The 27002-nt window shown below is 23.3% G+C and overlaps 2 protein-coding genes across 3 annotated transcripts in view; both read right to left on the bottom strand.

Annotated features, from left to right (window-relative positions):
- LOC122717717 (scavenger receptor class B member 1) overlaps window positions 1–23004 on the bottom strand; it is a 48003-nt gene extending 24999 nt beyond the window's left edge. Inside the window, exons 1-3 of one of the 2 annotated variants that reach the window (XM_043942051.1) lie at window positions 22655–23004; window positions 21867–22552; window positions 1085–1422 (exon numbers count right to left, since the gene is read on the bottom strand). In XM_043942051.1, the coding sequence (XP_043797986.1) occupies window positions 1085–1422; window positions 21867–21924 (396 nt within the window). In that variant the 5' untranslated portion in view covers window positions 21925–22552; window positions 22655–23004. The remainder of the gene's footprint in view (window positions 1–1084; window positions 1423–21866; window positions 22553–22654) is intronic. The other variant, XM_043942052.1, reaches the window with a different exon arrangement.
- Window positions 23005–24471: 1467 nt separating this feature from the next.
- LOC122717652 (NADH-ubiquinone oxidoreductase 49 kDa subunit) lies at window positions 24472–26718 on the bottom strand. The gene is made up of 4 exons (XM_043941905.1): window positions 26415–26718; window positions 25821–26269; window positions 25155–25626; window positions 24472–25028 (listed from the first exon to the last, which is right to left on the bottom strand). Exons 1-4 carry the CDS (start codon window positions 26531–26533, stop codon window positions 24623–24625), a joined length of 1446 nt encoding a protein of 481 aa, XP_043797840.1. The 5' UTR covers window positions 26534–26718; the 3' UTR covers window positions 24472–24622.
- Window positions 26719–27002: the final 284 nt, after the last annotated feature.

The following is a 27002-nucleotide window of genomic DNA, read 5'->3' on the forward strand; positions in this document are numbered from 1 at the left end:
TTTCAAAAAAACAAGAAAGTAAAATATAAAAATATCTTTAATTTTTATCGCAAATTCAATTTTCTTTACAAAAATAACAAAATATCTATTATAATAATATGTTATATATATGTTATATATATGATTATAAATATATGTTATATATATAATCATTATATATATAATCATATCATAAATATTACAAATAGATTCTAATTCAAAAAGACTACAATTTTTATTTATAATTATAATTATATTATAGATACTATAATTATACTAATAGAAAAAAAAAAATATATATATATATATATATATATATATATTATGTCATAATCTTTATGATTGAAATTGAATAGATTTTATTTATAAATAAATATTATAGATATTATTTTATTTAAAAAGGAAAAAATAATGAGATATTTTATAATTTTACTTATATATTACTTATATATATATTATAAAAATTAAAATATTTTAATTTTTATAAATTTTTATATTACAAAAATTAATATTACTTATATATATATATATATCATAAAAATATTATATTACAACATATCTTATCTAATATTGAAAATCATTAAATATTATTCTGACATTTTTTTATTGTGATTTTTATAAGATTATTTTAAAAAATTAATCTTTATAAAGATTATTTCATAAAGATTATTTCATAAAGAGAAATGATTTCTAAAAAAAAAAGTAAACAATTAAAAAATACTCGTTTTCTTAATTTTTCTTTAAAAATTCAGACTATCTAGTTTTTTCCAAAAATAATTAATTTTTTCTATTGTATGTCTTTAAATCTATTTGTATAATTAAATTTTTGATCCTTCATAAATAATGTAAATTACTTATTCGGTGTAAAATTTAATTTCTGAATTAAATTTTTATTTTTCTTTTTATTTTTCTTTTTCTTACCCTTGTAAATATTCGATTAAACAAACGATTATATTATAAATGATATTAATAAGTATTCTATAATTTTTTTCAAATTTTTTGAAAATAATAAAAAAAATAATCGTATTGTATATAACATTTATGCAATAAATCATCAATATATTGAAAGAAACAAATAAGGATTAAAAGAAAAAATAAAACTTACCGGTGCAAAATTGTAGACCTTTTTCATCTTATATGTTAACGTGTCGTTATCGTTAAATTTCAGTTCCACTTTTTCCCATTGTTGCAAGTACACGTACGGACCGAGTTCCACAAGCGCTGGTTTCTCACCATCGTTCAAAAACTCATCGGCATTCGTTACATTGTAAATGTATACGTTGAGCCGAGGCGTCACCGGTGGTTTCCTCCACCAGTTGAATGTACGACCACCATCTCGTAGAGCGATCTCTCTATTCATCAAAACGTCGACCAATTTTGGAAAAACGGCCGCCAAAATCGCGGCAGCGATGATCATTAACGCTCCAACGGCCACTGCTGCCCCTGGTATCAAAACAGCAAATTAAGGTCAATTTAGTTTCCAACGATCTAGACCCGATTGTATATGTTTGTGTTGGTATTACGTGACGATCGAAAACCTTGTACCGACAAGGTTCATTGGAGTTTCGAATTACGCGATTTCATTCCGAGTTTTGTCCGGTGAGTAATGATAGGATCTGAAACACCTCACCGCTTCGAATCTGTATGTATGTAGCGATAAATTTGAATCATATAAATACTTAAAACATGAGCCTAAACTTTTTAAAAGTCTTGGAAATCTAGAAACTTTAATTTTAAAAGTTTATCAATTTATGCAAAGTAATATTATTAATATAAAATATTTTTAAAAAGTCTAAAAGAAAGATAACAATATTTATTATATTTGTTTGCGTTATTATAAATAATATATCTCATATAGTACATGTTAATAATTATTAAGAATGTTGATACTCAGGAAACGTAGAAAAAAAATAAAATAATGTTACATATAATATTAACATAACTTTGTTATTACATTATTATTATTATTATTAATAATTTTATTTCTTTATAAATTTTGCTCTCATCATTGTACACACATACTCTTTTCTATTATATTATTTCATTTTTTTTTTTCATTTTCTATATATATTATAGACTGATAAATAAATAAATATATTTATGTTAATACTTTATTTATAATAGCTTTCCAGATAATCTTTAAAAAAAATCTTTAAAATATTATTGATTTTTGAACAATTTGGTGAAATCATGAACTTATGATCAAAATTTTCAAAAAAATTTTAGACATTGAATTATCATTTTCAAAATAATTCAAATTTTTTGCTTTTAAAAATTCGAAGCAATTTGAAATGTTCCCCTCACTAATGAGCTTCATCTACGGAATTAATTCAATATTCATAATCATTCTTTATTCGAAATTTATATTACTTTAATCTAAACTTTGATCTTTTTTGTTGCAATATTTAATACATGTGAAAACAAACGAGAAAAAAATTAATAATAAAAATCCTGAATTAATTATATTTTTAGAATCTGAATGCAGCCCGAATTTTTTAGAGCGTATTTGTGATCAATTATTATGCCCCGATCTATTATGTATCCTTGACTTATTTTTTTGCATAATAAAATTTTAACACATCGAAGATAATTAATTTTTTATTATTATTATTTATTCGAAATAAAAGTCTAGGATTTTTTTTAATTTTGAAAATAATTTTTTAAATTCATTTTTCTGCAAATTTTGTTGAAAAGATTGTTCAATAAACGAAATTTAAAAAAGATATTTTTATTTTTTATAAAATGAAAAATGTATATTATATCTATAAAATATTTAAATTATTAGAAAACAGTTAATTTACAAATAAACTTAATAAATATAATAATATATATAATAAAATATAATAAATAGTTTTATTTTTTGTTTAAAAATGTTTAAAAATTAATTAAATATTCAATAATATATTTGTATAATGAATATATAAAATACAATAAACGATTAAGTTTTTCATGATTATTACTATATCTCAAAAAATATTAATTATTTTTCAAAAAAACTTTCATAAAACAACTTTATTCAATAAATAAATATTCGATAAAAGAGCACAGCAACTAATTTTTTATCTTTTGAAATTCACATTAACTAGATCACAAACTTTTCTTTAATTAATTATTTTGAAATTACTTTACTTTGAAATTATTTTAGTATTTTACTTGGAAAAAAATTCTATCAATAGAAAAAATATTAAATTATACATTAAATATATAATCTTCATTGAAATATAGAAACGAAATAAAAAAAATATTTTTTTCAATAAAATCATTGATGTTAAAGAGCACAGTAATAGCTATAAATATGCTAAATTGAACTTAAAGGTCTCGCATTGCAAATGCTTGCGCCGTGTACTCGAAGAGAATGAAAGAAAAAATTCAAATCGCGTCACATTGTATCACGTCCTCTATGCCTCCCGTTGCGCCGGAAGACTCGTCGAATTCCCTTTACAAATGACTTTCCAAATTACAAATGATTTCGCATATACAACGCTTTCGAACAAAAATATTATTAAAATAAAGAATAATATTTATTCAATATATAGTCGCGCTTTTTTTATGAATATATGTACGTTTAGAAATCATCCCTACTGGAAAAATTCATTTTGGATACAATGAAACGAGTAATATCAGACTAAAATAATAAAACATAAATTTAAATATTTCGACTCTAGATCTTTCTTCGTTTTTCACTAGCTGTCATACGATCGTTTACCGACAAGATAAAATAAGGTTAGAATTGTATGTCCCTGGTAACTACATATATATGCAGCATATGCAATATATGCAATCGGTTCCAAGTATATTATAATGAATAAATACTGTACTTGGCGGTCATGTATACTTACCGCTCATTGCTCGACAATGATTAATCTAAAGGAATAGATGAATTGAAAAATATGTACTGCATAAATTCTGTCATTGCAGTGAAATGTTTTGGATTCGATCGATTCGAGAACTCGAATCGCGAAACAATTGGAATTAAATCGATAGCGCGAGACGTGTTAGTGCGTTGAATCAGTTTAATATCGAAAAAAAAGAATCGTCGCGAAATATCAATTCGTACTCGTTGTCGATTTCCTTGGTTAATTTTTCAATCACGTAACGAGAAAGACACGTAAGTGACACGCATTGCGACCTTCGAAATGAGCATAGTCCTACTTTTTCGACTTCTATACAAAGCAAAAGCTTTGAATTGCGTGTCTAACCTAAAACGCGAAGTCCGGCCAGTTCGACTCGATCGATTCGTGAATTGTTTGTTGTTAGTCGTCATACCATGGCGTTTCATCGTTTCGTGACCAAGGAAACCACGAGCTTGATTAAAACGAAAAAGAAAGAGACGCAATACAGGAATAAGCATACATCCAAAATGCGAAGCACGATTTACCGAGTCACAAACGTCACGCATTCGACCTTACAGAATCCTTGAAGACAGTATGTAACATTGTGACCTCGTGAGTCGAACTTTCGAGAGAACAGGTTGTGTTACGATCAACATATGACAACTACATGTGACAACTTTGGTTAAACCTTGTTCAAAAATTTACTCAAGTTACTTTAATGAACTTCAAACTTCTTGTTATTTTTATTTTGTCTTCATTAAAATGTTTTATCAAGTATTCTCTATTTTTCAAGGTATCTATAGATATATAGATATATAATATTTTAATTTCTATTTTAAGTTTTATTATCCATCATTTAAATTTTGAATAGGTTAGAAATAAGGTTAGAAACCTTATATGCTTTGTAGAGATTTATCAATATAATTTATTTTCATTTGACAAGAACATTACGAAAAAAATGACAAAAATTTCTGTTTTTATGTAGATTTCGAAATTAGATAAAACACTTTAACTAAGAATAATATTATTAAGTTAAAATATTCACTTAATTTTTATTCTATCATTAATTAGTTTTACTTTTAAATCATATATATTCATACATTCGTATATCTTGAAATCAATATTGTTATTTATTTTTATTTAAAATATTCTTTCCATTTTCATATGAAATTGAAATTCTTCCAAATTTTCTTAATTTGAAGTGATACATTTTGAACGGTATAAGAATTTGTGCTGGGTATGAATTTCAAGCAATCTGACAAATGCGAACTATTGAAAAGTAAATTGCATTAGGTCATTCACTAAGTTTCTGATCGCTTGTAAACAAGATTTCTATTTTCACTACTATAGAACTGCCATTCGGAAAAAGAAGTTATATTAATAAAATTGTTTGAAATGAAAATATATAAATAATAAAATATAACGAATAATTATCAACAAAGTATTCTAAAATTTATCTATTATAAAAAATTTTAAATAAAAAAAATAAAATATTTGTTCTTAATTGATTTATTTTCCAAATAAACCATTTTCAACTTATTTTATTTAATGTAATATTGTCTGAAAAGATATATATGCACAAAACATATCAAATATATATTTAAAATAAAAATGAATTACAATTAAGGCAAAAAAAAGAATTTGAAAATTTGTAGCATTTTATTAGAAATATAATTATTTCAATAAGTAATGAAGGAAATATATATTGCAATCAAAATATAGAATATAGAAAATATAATGACATGAGATGAAAATATATGATATTTTACAATAGATTCAAAATTTTTCTTGTTACTAAAAATATTTTAATAATCACTATCTTCTATTTTCACCACATCATTTTAGATATCTATTACTTCAAATTAAGTTACTTATAAATTCAGATAACTTAAAGCCTCACTAAGATTAGTCAAATTAGTAATATTCAATTATATAATATAATATAATATAATAGTATTCAATAATATAATAGTATTCAATGAGGCAATTTGAAAAATTTGAGCTACTTATTTCATTTAACTTGATTTTTTTTCCAATTTCTATTCCGTTCTCGGCAATTCAAATTAGTCAAGTAATTTGCTTCAAGTAGCTAGAATTCAAACAGCTTAAAACCACTTGACCACTATGAACTATTTATCTCACTTTGAAATGTTCTTTCAAGCTTGAAGTGAAATTGGAGTTTAACTGTGCGAATTAGCACGGTATATAAACTTCGACCAAGCTGTCAATTGTATGATATTGAAAAGCAATTATTAGCTTTTAATGAATGAAGAAATGAAGCAATAAAAAAATTTTGAAATTTTTAGAAATTTATTATTAGAAATTTTTATAATTAACTATAATTTATAATTAATTTATTAGATTACACAATAAATTCATTCTTGTTTTTTATATAAAATTAAATAATAATAATTTTATATAGAATTTACATGATCTTCGATACTATTTTATTTTATGATTTTTTATCTTATGAGAAATTTAAATATTTCTTTATTAAAATTTCTCTTTTTTTATATAAAAAAAGAATAAATATATATTTATTTCTCCAATGCTTTTGAATGATTTTCGATTGAAAAAATTTTTCAAAATATATATATAATAAATATAAATAATAAATAAAAATCAGATGAAATCAACTATTTTTCACTATTGATTATACAATCAAGCGGAAAAAGTAATCAAATCAAAGTTAATCAAAATTTTTTTAATCATTAATACAAATAAACTTATTATATAATTTAATATAATCAAATTTTTAAAAATTTATAATTGAATATTAACGAAAAATAATCGAGTTAACATTGCATGAAAATATAATGAAATAAAACAAACTAAACTTTCAAGTAATTTGATTAATCTAAACAAAGAAAAATTATTTGAATTCAAATAATTTAATTTGAAGAATTAGATAGATTAGAATCTAATCTAATCTAAAATCGAAAACAGTGATATTTGATTATATTAAATTTTTATGATTAAAATATCTATAATAAAAAAAATTAATTCAATGAATGTATTATTAAATCATTTTTTTTTATGTCATGTTATCATCTCATTATATGTCATATAATTTTTAAAAATTATAAAATTTTTTTCATTAATCCTAATCCATTTTTATTATTTATTTTCAATAGTACGCATTTACCAATTTGTTTAAAATTCTCAATACAAATTCAAAACGTATTATTTGTTTAGAACTTATCGTTTTAAGTTAAGAAGTTAAAATTTCATATAATTTTACTTCATTCATTTTGTTTAAAACTTCACACGAGATTTCACATTAAGTGACATAACAGATTCAAATTGACAAAGTTACTCAAGTCACAAAAAGTCAAATACAAGTGATTTGAAACCAAGTAAATTGATGACTAAAAACAAACGTAGAAACTTGAAAGGATATTTCAAGCAAAATAAATAATAGCTTCATATTGATGAAATAGTTTCCAAGTTATATAATTTCACATCAAATCCAGGAATTTAAAGAATTTTAAAATTATTTCTTAAAATTATTTGACTATTTTTATTTTATCTTAAATTATGAATTATTTTTATTTATATATGAAAAATAAAAATATTTGCAATTAAATAATTTATTTAATATTTTACGAAATAAATTATTTGTTATTCACTTTTAATTAATTTCTTAATATAATACATTATATTTATCTATATTATATTTATATTGTTTAATTATTATACTACATTATTATACTACATTATTATTATTACTATATTTTTTACTCAATGTATTCTAAAAGTTATTTTGAATTTTCCATCAAGAAATAAATTTATTATTTTCTCAAATAATCTGTAATTTATTATTTTCAACTATGTGCCTTACCTCAAATTCCTTTAATTGATCGAAGAAATATAACCTCAATTGAAACATATTATTTATCAAATAATAAATATTATTTGAAATAATTATTTTTAAATTATTATTTGAAATAAATTTCGTTCAAGTATCAAATTTTGAATTCAAATAATCTAAATCAGTCTTCAATTTTTTTTTTTCGATTCATTTTATTTTGAAAACAGCAATCGTACGAATACACGGTCTCGATTGAATTGTTGCGCGCAAAGAATGCGAGCAATCGATTGCTTCGAATGTGTGCGAACTTTGTATCTTGCGCTGTCAGCCAATGTCGAAATTCAAAAGAGACGGTGATCAACCGTTTCGTATGCAACTTACACCGCAATGGTTTTGCGCTGTATTCGATCGAGACTTGGCAAAGAAGATCTCATAATATACAATACATCAAGTTCTCTTGAATTCTTCTATGAAGACAGAATTGAAAAAAATTTGAAATAGTTTGAGATGAAATATTAAAAATTAAAATATTTTTATACACAAATCTTATTTAAAATTATTATTATTATATAATATTATTAAAAATAAAATATACAAATTCCAATATTTTTAAAATTATTAAAAATCTTATATTTAAGTTTTTATATTACGTTTTATTATATACAATGCTACTTAATATATCGTATGTCAATTTTTAAACTTTTAATTTGTAATTTCGAAAAAAAATATATAATAATCAATCTAATTTGTAAGCATTTAAAATTTTTATTTTCATATGTCTGAATTGAATTTTTCGAAAAAAAATTTAATAATCTTGATTTGATGTTTAATATATTTCAGTAGAACGAAAAATGTTTTGTATTTAAGAAGTCTCTGATGTTTTCTCTTAATACCATTAATTAATGTTCAAATTTTTATTAAAATTAAAATTTTATTAAAATTAAAATAAATTAAATTATAAATAAATTTTTTATAGATTGTTTAACATTAAATAAAATTAAAATTACAATCACGAAAACTTTTTAATTTTTTTGGTTCTCAAATTTTTTATTTTACATTATATCTTTATTACATTATTAAGAAATTATTAAAATTTATAATTTGTATATTATCTCTATAAATTTTAAATTTCATCGAAATAATTTTTATTCGTAAAATATTATATTATTTAATTTTACAAAATTATTGCGAAAAAAATAATTGTACGAATATTTTTTTTTAATTTATTGTATATATCAGCATATATGATCAATTCCGAGAACTTCAATATAATATATTCATATTTGAGTGATTGATCTAAGAATAAAAATAAGAATAAAAAATATTAGAGATAGATTAACATTAAATTAAAATTTGAAATTTCAAAACTTTTGAAATTCAAAATATTATTTTTTTTTATTAATTTTTTTTATTTTTTATCCTAAGAAGTAGTTATTTATTTTGTCAAGAAGTAAAATATTAACAAATTTTAATTCTTAGAATTTTTTAAATTTGTGTTTATAATTTAACCATAGATATATAGTCATTTTTTTACACTTCCAAAAAGTTAAATATTTATTTTCTATTTTTTAAATATTGCTTGTCTGTATTTCTGTATTTGTATTTATTTTTTTTTTACATTGAAATTTTCCAAATAATCTTATAAATAATTCTATTTTTAATCCTATAAATAAGAAAATTACTTTCCTTAATTATTAATTTTAATTATTATATTATATTATAACATGTAAGATTCAAAGAAAAAAAATTTTTAAAATTTTTTAAAATTTTATATATATATAAAATTTGTTTTTTAAATTATTTTAATAATAAAAGCACAAAAATAGATATCTAGGCGCAAATATATAAGTATCCTAATAAAAGATTAAATTGTGAAATCGTATCAATTAAAATGAATCTACATATAAAGAAGTCTAAATAAATTAAATTATCAATTATTATTAGTTGAATAAAAATAAGTTCATGTATAAATTATCACGATATTCTCACAAATTATTGATAGAAATTATTTTTTTATCTTAAATTTTTTATTTTTTAATTTTTAATCCTCTAAATTTTGATTAGCTAGATTTTAAAACTAGCAAAAAGTTTTTAAATTCGAAAATTTTTTACATTTCGAAGGATTAAGAGATTTCCATTATTCTAAAAAATATCTTTTTCGATAATTTAATCGTAATGATACGTTTCATCACAAAAATAGTTAAAAAATTTGAAAATTCGAAATTCTTTTATATTTCAAAGGATTTCGAAATTTCCACTGTCTAAAAGATATCATTTCCGGTAAAGATTATAGAAACGTGTCAATAACGAAGATCGCGGCTACCGAAGATCGTAACACGTGCAATGGCCGTTGACCTCTGTTAGTTTAATATTTCTCACTTCTGGAACGAGTTCATATGACCCAAAATACCGGTTATCGAATATTATTTAGCATATTTGTATGGATCTTGGTTCTAACAACTAACTGAATTATCGACGAATGAATGAGAATTTCACAAGAAAAATAACATTTTAGAGTACTTTATTGTTAATTAACTTATTTTGGAATGTAAGTGTATTAGATTTTTCCAAAAATTTTTTTTTAAATTTCACTAAAATTTTCATAGTTTTATTATTTAAATCGAGAAGTAATTTTTTATATTATATATATATAAAATTTCATTAAAAATAAAAAATTATTTAAAAAATTAAAAAATAAAAATTTTTCTTTAATAAAATAATATATAGAGCATAATAAATATACGTAGTATTCTTTTTTACCGAAATATCAAATTTAGAAACATGAAATCAATTTTCAGAATTATCAAAATTGTTTCTTTTCATTTTTTAAACATAGTTCCAGCATTTAAGATAGAATAAAAGGTGCAAAATAGAATAAAATTTTAAATTACACAATATTTAAAATTTAATATTCTATCTAAATTTAATATGTTATTAAAAATTTCCAAAATTATATTTAAAACATAAAAAAATGCCAAAACTTTGGATACTTGGATTTCATTCCCTTGAGGATATTTCCTATCATCAAAAAAAATTACTCAATGTATTGAATCCATCATGCACTATATATAAATACAAACTTTCATTCAAATTAGAATTTTAAATTAACTGAATTTCCTTGTAAAATATATCTTGTCGTTCATTTATATGTATGTATATTTTTGCATAAAATAAACAAAGATATGACGATATCTTGGCTATTCATCGTTAAATTTTCTTTGAATTTATTATCATCGTTAAATAATTTTTTTCAAATATTTATTTTCAAGATTTCTATAATATTGCACTTTATTATTGGACATATTAAAGACAATAATAACGCAAATCATGACTATTTTAACTACATAAACCAAATGTACAATTATATTAACTTGGTCCGTTTAACTGATCAGATGAGGTCAGTTATCTGTGGAGGTAGCTAAGTTCCAGGAATCGGAACTCGTCAATTAAATTGAGAGTGACAACCATTGGATAGGAAAGAAACAGAAGAAAAACGGATAATCGCTTCGTGGAGGCAATTTCAGTAATTGGTGGGGATGATTCCGTGTCAGCTAATTGTAAGTGTGCCAAAATTGCGTCGGTTAAAGTGTGTATTATTGTATATTTAATCAATCTGTTTTATCCTTGAAGCATGAGACATAAAAAATGAATAAAATTATAAAACTTGTTAGATAAACCTTGAATATCTCATTTAATTTTTATGATGAAAAAAAATAGAGATCTTATTAAGATAAAAATTAAAGTGAGATGACATTGAGAAATCTTAATTTATCTTAATCATTCTTTTAAATACAAATATTAATATATATATCATATGAAAATGAATCTTTTTTTTTTTTAATTTAAATCGTATAATTTTTAGCGCATTGATTTTGGCGCAATATAGCATTATATTCTATAAAAAAAATTTCTTTAATCTTACTTTTAATTTTTTAACAGTGAAGTTTTGTTTTGAAAATTATTTTTGTGTATCTTTAATTTCTTATGTGAAATCTTGTGTAAAATCAAAAGATGATATTCATCAAAGAATTGAATAAATAATATATTTGAATTATACTTGAATTAATTATGACAAATATTACGAATTATTACGAATTATTTTAAAAAACAAATCATTTCATTGTTCAAAAATTCATGTATACGAGAAATAAAAAATAAAAAAAAAAAAAAGAAAAGCATAATACCTCATATATAGGGATATTCATTAATATCCTCTTTTTCGAATTCCAGTTTAAAATAATTGGAACATCTTTGTCATTAATTTTTAATGATGTACTGATGGATGTAAAATTTGGATATAAAAATGTTTTTCGATAAGACATATACAGTTAGAAGTTGTATCTATCAATTATCAAAATATTTATCGAATTTTCATCTAAATATCTCTTGTATATCTCTTAATAGTTTTTTCATTCAAATAAGAAATTCATACTATTCATTTTATTTATGTTATTATCCTTTTTATATAATAAATAAAAAATTTAGGCATATAATATAAAGAGGATAAATATTTTCGTATAATATTTTTTTAACTTTTTTCTAAATATGTTATAATTATACTCATCATTATTACTAAAAATCACTTCAATTTTATTACAAAGAATTATCATTCATTCGATTCTTTAATTCTAATAAAAGTAAAAAAATATTTTTTACTTTTTAAAAATTTCAATTTCGATATATATTTTTCTATTTGACGAATATACTCATCTTTAGACCAAAAGTAATCATTTCCGCATATCGAATATATCTGAACACGTTAAAAAATTAACAATAAAATTATTAATTTAAAAAATATTTTAATTTAAATTTTGTTAATGATAATTTTAAGATTCAAGTTAAAATATTTTTTAAACTAATAAATTTTTATTGAGAATAATTATTAGAGAAAGAAATTATATAATATAATATAATAATATTAAATTTTATAAAATTATTCATTTTTTTATATTACATATCGTTCGTTTTCATTTTAAAATTAATTATTTTCCATTCCATATTACAACAAAGATATTTAACGATATAAAAGTATTACTTATTGTATCTATAAAATTTATATAGTAGGAAAACATATTTGCATAATAGTATTAAAAAAATAATTGATTTAAAAAACAAAAATTTTTTAATGTCTCGAAGAAAAAATATTTCTTGCAAATGAGTTAAAGTATATGCTAAAATATATTTAATATAAGGTACATAGAATATATTTTTATAAATGAAATTATTTAATTATTAATATTTTCAAATATAAAATTAAAATTTTCAAAAGTACATATATTAATATATATTGACCCTCTATAATGAAAATTTGTTTTTCATTATTTTTTTATTACTTCATTACTTTTCATTATTTAATAATTTAATTTTTAATTTAAATTTGACATATTTGCTTATTTTCACATGAAATAAATACTTATTGATATAATTCACTCAGGAATTAGTTAATTTCACTCATTAGAAATATTTTCAAATTTAATTTATTCAAAAATGAAATTTTAAATGAAAATATATTATTCTATATATTTTTGATTTATTTTTTCATACAGAATCTCTTTATAGTTTCCTCTCCGATATAGTTGTATCGTTATTCGTTATTCGTGGGATTAATATGACATTATATATACAAAAGAATTTTTTAAAAAATTCAAATCCATAAGGAAGTAGATTTCAACAAGCATTATATGTGGATTATTATATATGGTTAATTATTTTATATGGATTATTATATATGATCAAAATCTTCCTTAAATGCAGATTGCATGATTGATGCACACATATAGACAGGTGTAAAATAATATAAAAATTTTCTTGCGAATAATTTGAAAATTAAAACTTATTATATGAATACAAAAATTTTAGAATTCATTAATAATGATGAGAAAGGAATTAATCAACAGATTTATTTTCTATATATAAGAAATTATTTTCTATATATAAGAAATAAGAATTATGATAAAAATATGGATTAAAAATTATATAATTCTATTTTATTTATAAAAACCAAAATTATACTATGACTTCTTATCTAGTGAATCAAAGATTTATTTAACTTAATTATATAGAACTAATCAATTTTTTTTATTTATCTTTTTCTAACAAAAATAATAAAAAAAATAAATAAAAAGGAAATTATACAATGCATTAATTAAACATGATGATATCATTATATCATTATTATTATAAATATATAATCATTATTATATTATAATATATTATTATATTATAATAGTGATATCATTAAAAATGTGACGATATATATATATTTATTTATAAGTTTTTTTGAGATAAGAAATAGATATATGTTTTCAAATATAATGGTTATAAATTTTTTAATGGTTAAAAATTTGTGATTTATTATATATATATATATATTTATATATAATATTATATATTTTTATTATTATATATAATTTTATTATTATATATTATAATTTATTTATAAATAAATTATTAACATCAACTTATGCATTCTTTTATATTATTAATTTAATTTTTATCAATTTCATATTATCTTATAATATTTTTCAATATTTATTAATAATATTAATAAAAACAAGCAAGATATTACAAATGATCAAATTATTTTATTTATATTATAATTTAATTTATTTTAATATTTATTTTAATATTTTATATATACTATATTTATTTACAAGTAATTTATTTAAAATTAATTATTAATTGCTATTTATATTAATTTAATTTTAATAATATCTATTTTTCTTTTTTGCTTATATAATTATATTACAAAAATATTAAAGACATTATTTTAATGTCCAATATAAGTTAAAAAAATTTTCATTTCGAATTTGCAAGAATATTAAATATATTACAAATTTATGTAAATAAAAATTAAAATAATAAATTTATTACAAAATAAAATAAATTAAGTTCAATATTTTAATTTTATAAATGAGACATTTTTTAAAAAAGATGTAAACATAAAAGATAAAATCAACCGTAAAAAAAAGAAAATAATAAGAAAGAAATATTGAAGAAAAATGACAAAAACGTATAATAGAAGAATAAAAAATAGCTTTGTTCATTAATAAAACATATTTTTAACCAACATTTAAAATATGTTATTCATCAACGAGAATATAAAATGAAATAAACTTTTCTAGAGAATCATTGTCATACCTATATAATTTTTTATTTTGAATTTATAAAATTCAAACATATAATATAAAAATTCACTTTTTTTCATTTTTTTTAAATACATGCAATGAATGCAAAAACCAAATTATTTTGTCATAAACAAAAATAAAAGAAGATAATAAACAACATGAAGAAGTAAAAAAACGTCTACGATGAAACATGAGTGGAAATAAATCGATAAGACAATGACGCAAAAATTAGTTTTTTTTAGCATAAAAAACAGTCGTCATTAGATTAATGACAGGACTAGTAATTACTAATATTATATTTTTTTTTCTCAAGACCTAGCAAAGAGAGAGAGATTGCTTTTATGTAAATTTCATGTAAATTACATTACTTTTTGCGTATATTAAATTATATATATATATCTTTTCTTTATAAAAATAAAACAAATTTCAATAATTTCTGAAATTATTGATTTCATATTTTAAATGCAAATTCCTTCCTTATTTTTTTTTCTCTCTTTTTATTTATATTATTAAAATACTTATTTTGAAGTTTTTATTGAAAATATTTTCCTTATATAAACTTCATTCGCCATATATGTTTACTGCAAAAAAATTTTATTGTTTTATATTTATTCTAAATATAAAATATAGAAATTATTTTTATCTATATTCAATATTCAAAACTTTGAAAATAATTTACATGAATTTATCTTTCATTAGATTTATTTCAATAATTCAAATTGATTATATATTTAATATATTTCAAGAAAATTCATCAGATAATTTTCTAATTTTAATGAAATTTTGTATATATAAAATATAATGAATTGTACATAGGACATATTTTTGAAAATTTGAGAAATACTTTTGAGAAATAATTTCAATATTTTACAACTTTGTCTAGATATTAAAAATTAAATATTTTTTATATGATAAATTTTGCTCCACTTTGCATCACAAAGTTATATTTAAAATATTGCACTGAAACTCTGAATGTTAATTTTATTTCTTTAAATTGATATTTTCTTGAAAAAAAGTTGTTTCAAATATAATACATTATATTTGAAATATTATCAAATATACTTAAAATACTTCATCAAAAAAAAAAAAGAAAAAAAATTAAAAAATAAAATCTTTTTTTAGCTTGCAAAATAACTTGCAAAATTTTTCAGATAAAAAATATTTAACTTTAATATTCTATCATTTTATTGTAAAAAAAAAATTTTTTAAGCAAAATTGTATTGAAAACATGAAAAGATGCTGAAATTTTGAAAAGAAATTTCCTATGAACAAAAAAATTGTCTATATCTATATAAAATACCTATATAAAATATGTTCAATGTGCATAAATAAAATTTTATTAAAATTTAAATTTCCTTACAACATAGCATATGACTCGCTACTTTTTTTATCGTCATATCAAAAAATTTATCCCGCTAAACTGAATAAATAAAATAATAAAACATAACACATAATGATGAAGTACGCGTTCAATTTTCTTGCGCAACTATCGATTCGGAAGTAGAGACACTGACAAGGAAAAATCACGTTCCGACCGAATAGACTATGAAAGAGAGAAAGGCGCGTTTGCCGTTGTTCGTTCCGTAGCAAAACGGATCGTTCTCGCTCGAGCTTACTCGACAGCAGCAGCCCTGCCTACATAAATACAGAACTATGCCGATTTCATTTTCATGGAAACGCAGATCTTTGCTTTTCTTAAGTTACTATTAACAATTAACGATGCTATGACACAAAAGTATTTGAATTTTTGTGAAGATGAAATATACATTTTGTTTTTAAAAAATTCTAGATTATATTATTAATATTATAAACATAATATTATATAGAAATGATATGCGTGTGTATGTATGTGTGTGCGCGCGCGCATGTATATGTATATGTGTAATATATATATATATATATATATTAAAGGAAAAGTTTTAGATAAATTCAATGTATGTACATAAAATTATAAGATATTTTTTACGTCATAAAACTAATTTGATTTAAAGAAAAAAATTAAATTGACGTTGATAATACAAATTACTATAGTTAACTGTTCAAACACTTCATCATTTTTACGAAATATGTATTTTAATGAATATTTCATAACTCTTACGCAGATACTTACATACTTCCGCATATATTTATCTCAAACTTTATTCATATAATCCCGGTAGTCATATCGTAATGCTAATAATATTTTCAGAAGTCTTGTATAATCCATATAATATTTCTATAGAAAGTGTTCAAATAATTATGTGAGACACTATATCTTTAGATAATTTAACCCAATAAGACCCAATATTTTTGTATTTTATTTCTAATTCAATCAATGTACATACGAAATACTATTACATTGATATTTTATGTATATGAAATATTATAAAATAAAATTAACGATATACTTAATATTTATTCCATCATTTTTTTTAACAATATTATACATAATTTAAGATATAAATATTAAAATAGAATTTTAACAATATTATATAATCCTAAAAATTTATATTTTTATATTTTATAGCATTTATATTTTTTTTTCTAAGTAAATGATAATCATATAGTTATATAAAAATGACATTATTTCACTGCTCAACTATCCATAATAGATTAAGTATTAAGATCAAATCAAAAATCTTATGTTGCTTATTGGTTCTATATTGCAATATGATTCATCGATAATAAAATCACATTAGTATTTGTTCCTTCTACATATTATTATTGATGAATATTAATATTCTATCTTTTAATAATAACAATCGATTTATTATTTTTGATTTATTGATTTATTTATTTTAATTTTAATTGCATTGAATATACAAAAAAATTCAATGTAAAAAAAAAATGAAATATATTCATACAAAGAAAAGTAAAGAATAATTAAGAATTGTGTTAAATAGAAGTTGAGTATTAAGCAATACATTTATTTTACATAATAGATAGATAGTGATGTCTCCAAGATTCTCTTACAATTACTTTATTAGGGATAAGGTCTTAAGATCCTCTCTCTAGCTCTATCTCTTAGAATCTCTCAAAACTTTTCAAAACACATAAAATTTCAAAACTTTTTGCTTTTTGCTTTTTTGTTGTTTCGTAATTCGAAATTTTAAAAATTTTAATAAAGAATAATTTACATAAAAATTAAATTTTTTAAAAAATTCTAATTCTTGATAAAATAGATAATAATAATAACAATTGATTTAAAAAATAATAAATATTATGAATTTCAAAAATTTCAAATTTTACAAATTTAAAAGTCAAGATTATTTCTATTTTAATTTAAATGCATCTATACTCTTTTCGAGATGTCATTTCTTACTTTATACATTGATATGGCAATGCAATTGAACATAAATAAAAGCGTAATAAATTTTACATCTCATTACATCAATAGATCTTTCCTGTTCATTATATTCAAATATAATAATGCTTTTAGGAACAATTTTTACCAATAAGAAAACTTTTTTTTTTATTAAACTAATTTTACTAATAAAAATATGACTAAACTAATAAAATATATTTACTTTCTTGCAATATTTTTATAAAAAAAATATAAGGAAATTTTAAATTTATTTTAAAAAATAAAAAAATATATATTTAATATTTAAATATTAAAAAAATATATATTTAAATATATATTTATTTATTATTTATATTATTAAAATACACATTAGTTCAAAAAAATTAATATCATAAATGTCCGGCCAGAATCTCTGTTTATAATTGAAAATAATTAAATTCAAAGTAATACAAATAATAATTTTAATGTTACAATTTTAATGACTATGTTAAATTCAAATAATAAATAATAGATAAATAATTCTTTATCATACATCTGAATCTCTTTTTATACGTTATAATTAACGTATAATTAACTTTTATATAATTTTTGCAACAAACTTTAATAATTTTTTTTACTCGAGTTTTTTTATAATAAAATATTTGATATTTAATATATGACTTTGTAATGCATTTTACATATTTTAACATTATTATAAAATCACGCATTAATTAGTTCGCAGAAAATGTCTATTAACATCATACATAGCTTATATAAATATTTCAAATCTATCTTTTCTTTAATATTATAGCTAATATTCTCTTTTTTGTAGACTTTGTAGATCCATGAATATTTTATTTTGTCTACAAATAAGTCAAATCGAAATCTACAAATTAAAAAATAAATTAAAATATACTTAACAAAATTTATAATACTATAAAATAAAAGAATATATATAAAAGAGTATCACAAATTATTAATAATATTTAATAATATATATATATTATTATATTATATATTATATATTATATTATTATATTATATATTATATATATATATATGCTTAAGAGTTAAAAAAAATTAAATGATGAAATAAATAATTAATAAATTGTTTATACATTAAATATATATTTTTATTAAAAATAGTTTATTGAAAATTTATTGTAAATAAATGATATTAATATTCCATATAAGATTCCAAGATTAAATTAATAACAATTTATTTATTATTTTATATTAAGATTATTATATTTTATATTATAAAGAAAATTGTCATTTTATTTATTTGTTAAGATCAATAAATTCAAAATTAATATAAAATTAAGATCTGAATATATTATAATTGATAATGTAGTGGGTAATAAAGATAAGAATTAAGAAGTCAAGAATATAAAAATATGTTCTTGAAAAAAAAAACGAAAAATGTAAATGTGGCATCTTTATTTTACAAATTATTTTTTGCATATTAAATCTGGAAGATTAGAGACAAATTTTTTTCATTACAATATAATATTAATTTTTTCACATTGACCTATTATAACTATTTGTTTCCTATTTGTATTTTACACGATTCTTTTTTTTTTTTTTGCACAATACACTACGTAAAAAAACATTTAAATGTATTTATTTTGTACAAATTGGATATTGTATTACATTGAATTAAAGAAATTAAAATGTCTCTAACGTTCACCTCATGCCTCGATTACGCATTAACTGAAGAGAGGTCGCATAGCACGTCAAAGAAATTACGTTTAGGTGAAAGCGCAATCACATGAAGCTTCGGTTAATAGGTGTGTGTGTGTATCAACGAGCGCGCACACATTCGAACATTTGTTTACGCAACTCGCAAAATCGAAGCGAGAATGGAATTTCGTAGGTCACGTTCCACGAGAGCGGTTCACCTTCGAACAAGTTATTTTTTTTCTCGATTGTGGCTCCTTTCGATCACATTTACCTTTCAACGTCTCGCGAATCGATTATGTACCGCGAAAACATATCGATCGATTAAATTTTTTTATCCATTTTGTTCCAACTTTATTATACTTCTATCCTCTTAGGCAAATATTCGACTCGATTATCCAATATCGATTAGTCGCGCACGCATCGTGACTCCCACCATCGCCACTGATATCAAATCGAAAGGAATGCAACATTCTTTTGTTCTAATTTTTTATTTAATAATTTTATTTAATATTTTATTTTATTTCTTTTATTCTTTTTTTTATTTTGTTTTATTTTGTGTATAAAAGATAAACTTTATTTTTCGTTGATCAATAATAATAATAATCATGATGATAAAAATCTTAAATAATTAAATTTCACCACAAATAGAAAATTCAAAAAATATTTTTAAAACATGTAATAATTTCCTCCAATAATAAAGTATTGTCAATAATAAAAATGTTTAAATATTGATCTATCAAATCCTATTTAGAACAAAAATTTCGAAAAAAAAAAATAACATTCGCTTGAGAACGGAAATGTTGCCATTGCATACGTTTCATGTTTCTTTCTTCCTATTTTTCTCTTTCCTCATTCCATTCGTAACCATTCCCCACCTAGCTCCGAAGTGTCATGTGCCGTTGCGTTTCATTGCAAAGAAATCGATCGATCGATATGAATAGTAATACGACTCTTCATGTTGCAAACTATGGAAATGTGAATACGCATGAATACGAATTCGCTTGTTGAAACTGTTTGCACATGAAAGCTTCGGGATACGAGATATATCACCCTCTACGGGGAATTTATTAAGTGGCCCTTAACTATTCTGAAATGCCAAACCCTATACAAAATCCATCTACGCATGTTAACCGGCAATTACTCGTGATTATATAAGATCATACGCTTCCTGCTCTTACTCGGAAGGTTTTACGCTTAGCGAATGAAACCAACTGTGAACATCATTTAAAATTGGTTTATTTAATCAATGTATGAAATCAAATAATTCTTCTATCAATTGTTTATTAATTATTATTTCTTTTTATCTTTCGTATCAACAAATAGACAATTATATAATCAGTTAATCAGAAATCGATCAAGATCCTGAAATCATATATACATATATATATATATATATATATCACTCAGTTTTTACAATTCTCCATCATAATTATTATCTTCATCAGTATCTTTGATTCTTCCTGTTTTCCTCTCCTTTTTTGATAAAATCACTTCTCATTCTGATTTAATTATTCGTTATGAATAACATAGAATTATATCACGCGCAGCTTCGTTTGATATAGATCACATCAATCATTTAACATTATTATGTATACTTACTTTTTTACCATAATCCTAATTATTCTAAATACACTTTGCTACACTTTGTTTTTTTCAAACGTCTTTTAATGCAAATCACACTTATGGAATTTTTATGCTTTCTGTTTTTATCACAATATTTGTTATTAAATGAAATAGATTTATTGAGAAACGAGAAGTAATTCGCTACGATTCCCGTTCGAAACCCATAATCTTCAAGTGAAAGTAAACGATACGTTGGCTTGAGTTCGAACTCGACCGATTTTCATTTAAAACTTTTTTATCAAATTTGATCCGATATATAATCCGAATCCAAAAGATTGAAGAACCTAACCCGACACGATGACAACTACGACGTAACACTGTGAATCATCGCAATCTAAGCATACGAGATGATACGTTCACCAAATTGAATTAAAAAACGCACCAAACGTGACGACGCTCGTGGCGCCGGTAACGTCTTTAACGATTCCATTAATATACTCTCCTATGCTACGAATTTCACGTGACCTCACCATCTAACATAAATTATTTTTGGTAAATTATTCTTCAAATACATCCTTATTTACATTTATTTTCTATCAATTACTTACACCATCGTTTAAGAAATCCACCTTGAAGTTTCGCGCAAATCCCACGATGTACTCTCATCTTGATCAACCAATTATTCTCAATTTACGTTCACTTTTTCTTTTTCCTATTTTTTCCTTTCTTCTTTCTTCGTTCCTTTCTTTCTCGTCCTTTTTTTTTTCTTTTCCCAATTTCTCTCTCTGTTCTCTTTTTGTTATGACCTGCACGTCACCTCTCTTTAATCTTATTCGAAAGTAATCAAGGATCACCACACGACTCTTTTAATTTTATTCGTTTTATTTTTTCTCAATAGTTCTCGCGCTACCGTCTTTCTACGTTCTCGTTTTCCTTCTCGTTTTGATCTTCCTTCTAGCTTTGCTTCTTGGCCTCGTCCTCTCCCTCGTCCCCGTCCTCGTCCTCGTCCTCGTCACCCACGTCGTCTTCGTCGTCTTCGTTATCGTCGTCGTCGTCGTTGTCGTCGTTGTCGTCGTTGTCGTCGTCGTCAATGTTATCTTTTAAGCCTTTGATTGCAATTCTTCCCGTACAAGAACGAGACGAAAGGCGGCGGTGGTACGAGGAACGACGAGAAGGAGAAAGTTTATTCTCCTTTCCAAGCGACAAGTGTGCCACTGGCGGTGCGTCGCGTCGCCAATGAACAAACGATACTGCCCCGTTCAACGGTAGAGGATCTCTACGCAAAATACGCAGCCTAACGCGGCCAAACGATCATCTACCTTTCCCCTGGGCTCCCGGTAAACCTGCGTATTTCCGTTTATACGTAGGATCACCGCACGACAAACGGTAAACCAACCTCGACCGATTCTTTCTTACGTTCCTCGATGAACAAGCTTCGATTCTCTCTTGTTACGCGTTCAAATACTCTGGTTTACGAACGCGCGTGCGCGCGCGCGCGCGCGATAAAAACGAGCGAATACGAGCGAGTCGATCGTGTATCGATAAAATTCAACTTCAACCCTTCGAATACATATGCTATACGTATAGTCGATTTACATTCATATAATAATCACGAGAGAATTAAAATTCTATCGGATTCGATGCAAAATCGAATAGAATTTCCTCTTCTCTCGCTATACGAAATGTTCGCTACAAAGTCACTCGAAACACTACACGGCAGCGAACCGAACGTACTACTCTTTTACCGTTCCACTGCATCCTGAACGGCATGCTCGCCGTTCAGGTAAACGATTTATCATTACCCCACTCTTTCTTTTCCACTTCTCCACTCCACGCTTCCTTCTTCGTTTATTCTCCATTCTTCTCCTCCGTTTCTCTGTTCCTCCCATTCTCTATTTCTATTCTTCTTTGCAGTCATATTCGTCTCCATCCTCCTCACTTTTACGCCTTGCCTACATTCCCCCACCTCTATTACGATTCTATACTAACCAATTTCTTTCTTTCTCACTCTTTACTTCGCATACTATATCTTCTTTACTGTGTCACTATTCTGTTTTTTTTTTCTCGTCTAGTGCTTCATTTTTCTTCACTATTTTTTTTCTTACTGTTATATTTTACCTATGACTTTTTGATCAAATTTTGACAAATCGTTATTACGCTACTTACTGCATTCTATCCTAACTCATCATTCTTTTTTAATCCTCCGTTTGTAAATATTGTTCATTTTTTATTAATCTAGTTAGTAATTTTTTTTTTTCTTTCGATAAATCCAAATTTCTATTTTCTTCTTTTCTCGTTTTCTTGTCAACTCTTAGAATTTTATACGAATTTGCGCATTTTATGCTCTGAGATAATTCAACAAATTAATGATATCAAAACATGAGAATGATAGTATATTTTTTTTTATTTTAATGTAAAATATAAACTATTAAATCGATATTTCAAAAAAATTAAATTAATTGAAAGGATCTATTATTATTATTTCATACTGGAGATGAAGATTTCTTTAAACGGATAAACGGAAAAAATTAAAGAATAAAATTGAAAATAAAAAGAGAAGAAAGAAAAATTAAATTAATTGAAATAATTGTGAATAATTATATGATTAATTATGAATAATGAGAAATGTAAATTAATAGATCATAATATTCAATTCAAATAGATGAGAAGGAAGAAGGAAAAAAAGAATGACGCGCAGAAAGTATGATTTAAATATTTGTTCATTTTATCATGTAAATAATAATATAATATTTATCAAATAATTGTGTATAATAAATATTTACCCTTGTCCGAGACATGATGGGTTCATGAATAACAAAAACCTTGATCTTTTGATTGAAAATTAATCTCTGTAATTTCGCGAAAATGGAAAGACATTTCCGGACATCTCCAACAATCTGGAAATGACTATGATAAAGTTAAATTATTCATAGAATAGTGTTTTTTCAAATATATTACGTAAATGATGAACATCATTCACGCTACAAATATCCTGTTACTATGTATATTACATTATCTACGTGTGTATCTCAAGATATTAATATTCTTATTTTTCTTCCTTATTTTCTTTTTTCAATTTTATTTTTTAATTCTTTCCGTTTATCCGTTTAAGGAAATCTTCATCTCCAGCATGAAATAATAATAATAGATCCTTTCAATTATAAGCTATATTATGTAGGATTAAGGATATCGGTAAGGATCAACATACTATAATTTCGATCAAAACAATAACGAATACATTTTATTGTATTTTTTTTTCTCTCTCTCATTTATGCATGTTTTCTATGTTATATAGAATAGAAAACAATATTTATGAAATTTTCTATGTACGAAGTACATCTAGTAAGAGTAACAAGTAAATAAATTATCTATCAATTTCACCAAATACTACATCCAAGGTACCGATAATAGCTACGATATCAGCAAGTAAGCATCTAGGACCCATATGACGCAATGCTGCCAAATGAGCAAAACCTGGTGCTTTGATTTTGCACCTATAAGGCTTGCTACTACCATCGCTTACGAGGTACACACCAAATTCACCTTTTGGTGCTTCAATCGCAGTATATGTTGATCCAGGAGGAACTTGGAATCCTTGAGTATACAGTTTGAAATGATGTATCAATGCTTCCATGCTAGTTTTCATTTCTTCTCTTCTAGGTGGTACGATTTTTGCATCATCGATTCTCACTTCACCCTCTGGCATTTGATTCAAACATTGATAAATGATTCGTAATGATTGACGCATCTCCTCCATGCGGCAAAGATATCTAAAAAAAAAAAATGTAATTTATCACGAAGCAAAAAAAAAATCTAAAAGAAATTTTTTTCTTTCGAAAAAGCGACTGATTTAAATAAACAACTTTTAACGTTTTATATTTTTTTCTTTTTATTACCGATCATAACAATCTCCTTTTAAGCCAATTGGAACATCAAATTCAATCAAGTCATAAGCATCGTAAGGTGTCTTTTTCCTTATATCCCATTGAATTCCGGAACCTCTTAACATTACTCCGCTGAAGCCCCACTCTATTGCTTGTTCTGCCGTCACTATTCCAATATCTTTTGTACGTTCAGTCCATACTCTGTTTTCTGTTAGCAAGTCTTCTACTTCATCTAATCGGAAAGCGAATTTCGAACTCCATTCATATATGTCGTCCATTAAACCCAATGGCATATCCAATGAAACACCACCAGGACGAATATAAGCCGCATGCATGCGAGCACCACTCACGCGTTCGTAAAATTCCATTAATTTTTCTCGTTCTTCAAATAACCAAAAGAATGGTGTTAGAGCTCCAATATCAAGGGCATGCGTTCCAATATTCATAATATGATTTAGAATTCTTGTGATCTCAGCAAATAAAGCTGAAACATATGAATATCTTTATTTATTATTTATTATTTCATTTTTTTATTATAGTAATATATTATATTATTTTTCTATTTTCTATTTTACTATTTGTTCAATCTCTCTCTTTTTCTTTCTCTCTCTCTTTCTCTTTGGTTCTTTCACTGTAATCTTTCATCAATCCTGTTATCGATGAGTATCTATTACTTACTTCTAATATATTTTGCTCGCAAGGGTATATCAATATTTAATAGTTTCTCAATAGCCATAGAAAAACACTGTTCATTGCACATCATGGATACGTAATCCAAACGATCAAAATATGGTAAGGCTTGCATATATGTTTTATATTCTACCAATTTTTCTGTACCCCGATGTAAAAGACCTATATGAGGATCAGCGCGAGTTACATATTCAGAATTCATCTCAATTAGCAATCGTAATACCCCATGTGCAGCTGGATGTTGGGGACCAAAATTGATTACTACATTTCGATATTCCGATGTTAATTGCGCAGATGTTGTTTGTGGTTCATTCCAGCTTGGCTTGATATAAGGCCATGTCTTCTCTCTTGTAGCTAATATTTTAGAACATTCATTTTTTAGAAGATGTTTATATTCGTCTAAGTCAGGCATCCATTGATGCGCTTCTCGTCGTTGACTGCAACATACATTTCCATTTTCTATTTCAAGTTTTTTTTATAATTTTGAATTAGAATAACTATTACTTATAGGTTATGATATCATTATATAACCAAACACATAAATGAATTTAATAATTTTGAATTTAATTAAACTAACCTTACCTTTCAATATTAACCAAGGGTTTAATTCCGTTACTGGCAACAACATTTTCGTTCAATGTTCTGAGTAACAAATTATTAGAGCGAAGAAAAGGTCCTAATGCTCTGACAGTCATTTTCATCTTTAATTGCGTCGCTTTACTGAAAGCACACTCCTCTCTTCTCTTTTCTATTTTTTCTTACATGTAATATTATTTTTGTTATTGTTATAAATATCTACTGTTAACCATCTACTAGCTTCCTGCCAATATTCTCCATACTATTCTCAATTCATAGTGCTTTAAATCGATTTAATTTCATTCTTAATTGACTTAATTCGATTCGATATCTCGATTCATCGCAATATTCCTTGACGATATACATGGTGCCCTCTCGTGTCATTTTACAATTTTTCTTTTTCAAAGTTTCTCTTTATTTTATAAATATTTTGCATTGTTTATATTTGTTTATATTTGATGTATATATATTTTATATAATAAATATTATTATATAAAACAATTATAATTATATAAAATATATAATAATATATAATAATATAACTATATAATAATATATAATTATATAAAATATATAATATATAATAATATAATT

Source organism: Apis laboriosa, unplaced genomic scaffold, assembly GCF_014066325.1.
Source record: "Apis laboriosa isolate Shangri-la unplaced genomic scaffold, ASM1406632v1 scaffold56_cov145, whole genome shotgun sequence".
Taxonomy (NCBI): Eukaryota; Metazoa; Arthropoda; class Insecta; order Hymenoptera; family Apidae; genus Apis; species Apis laboriosa.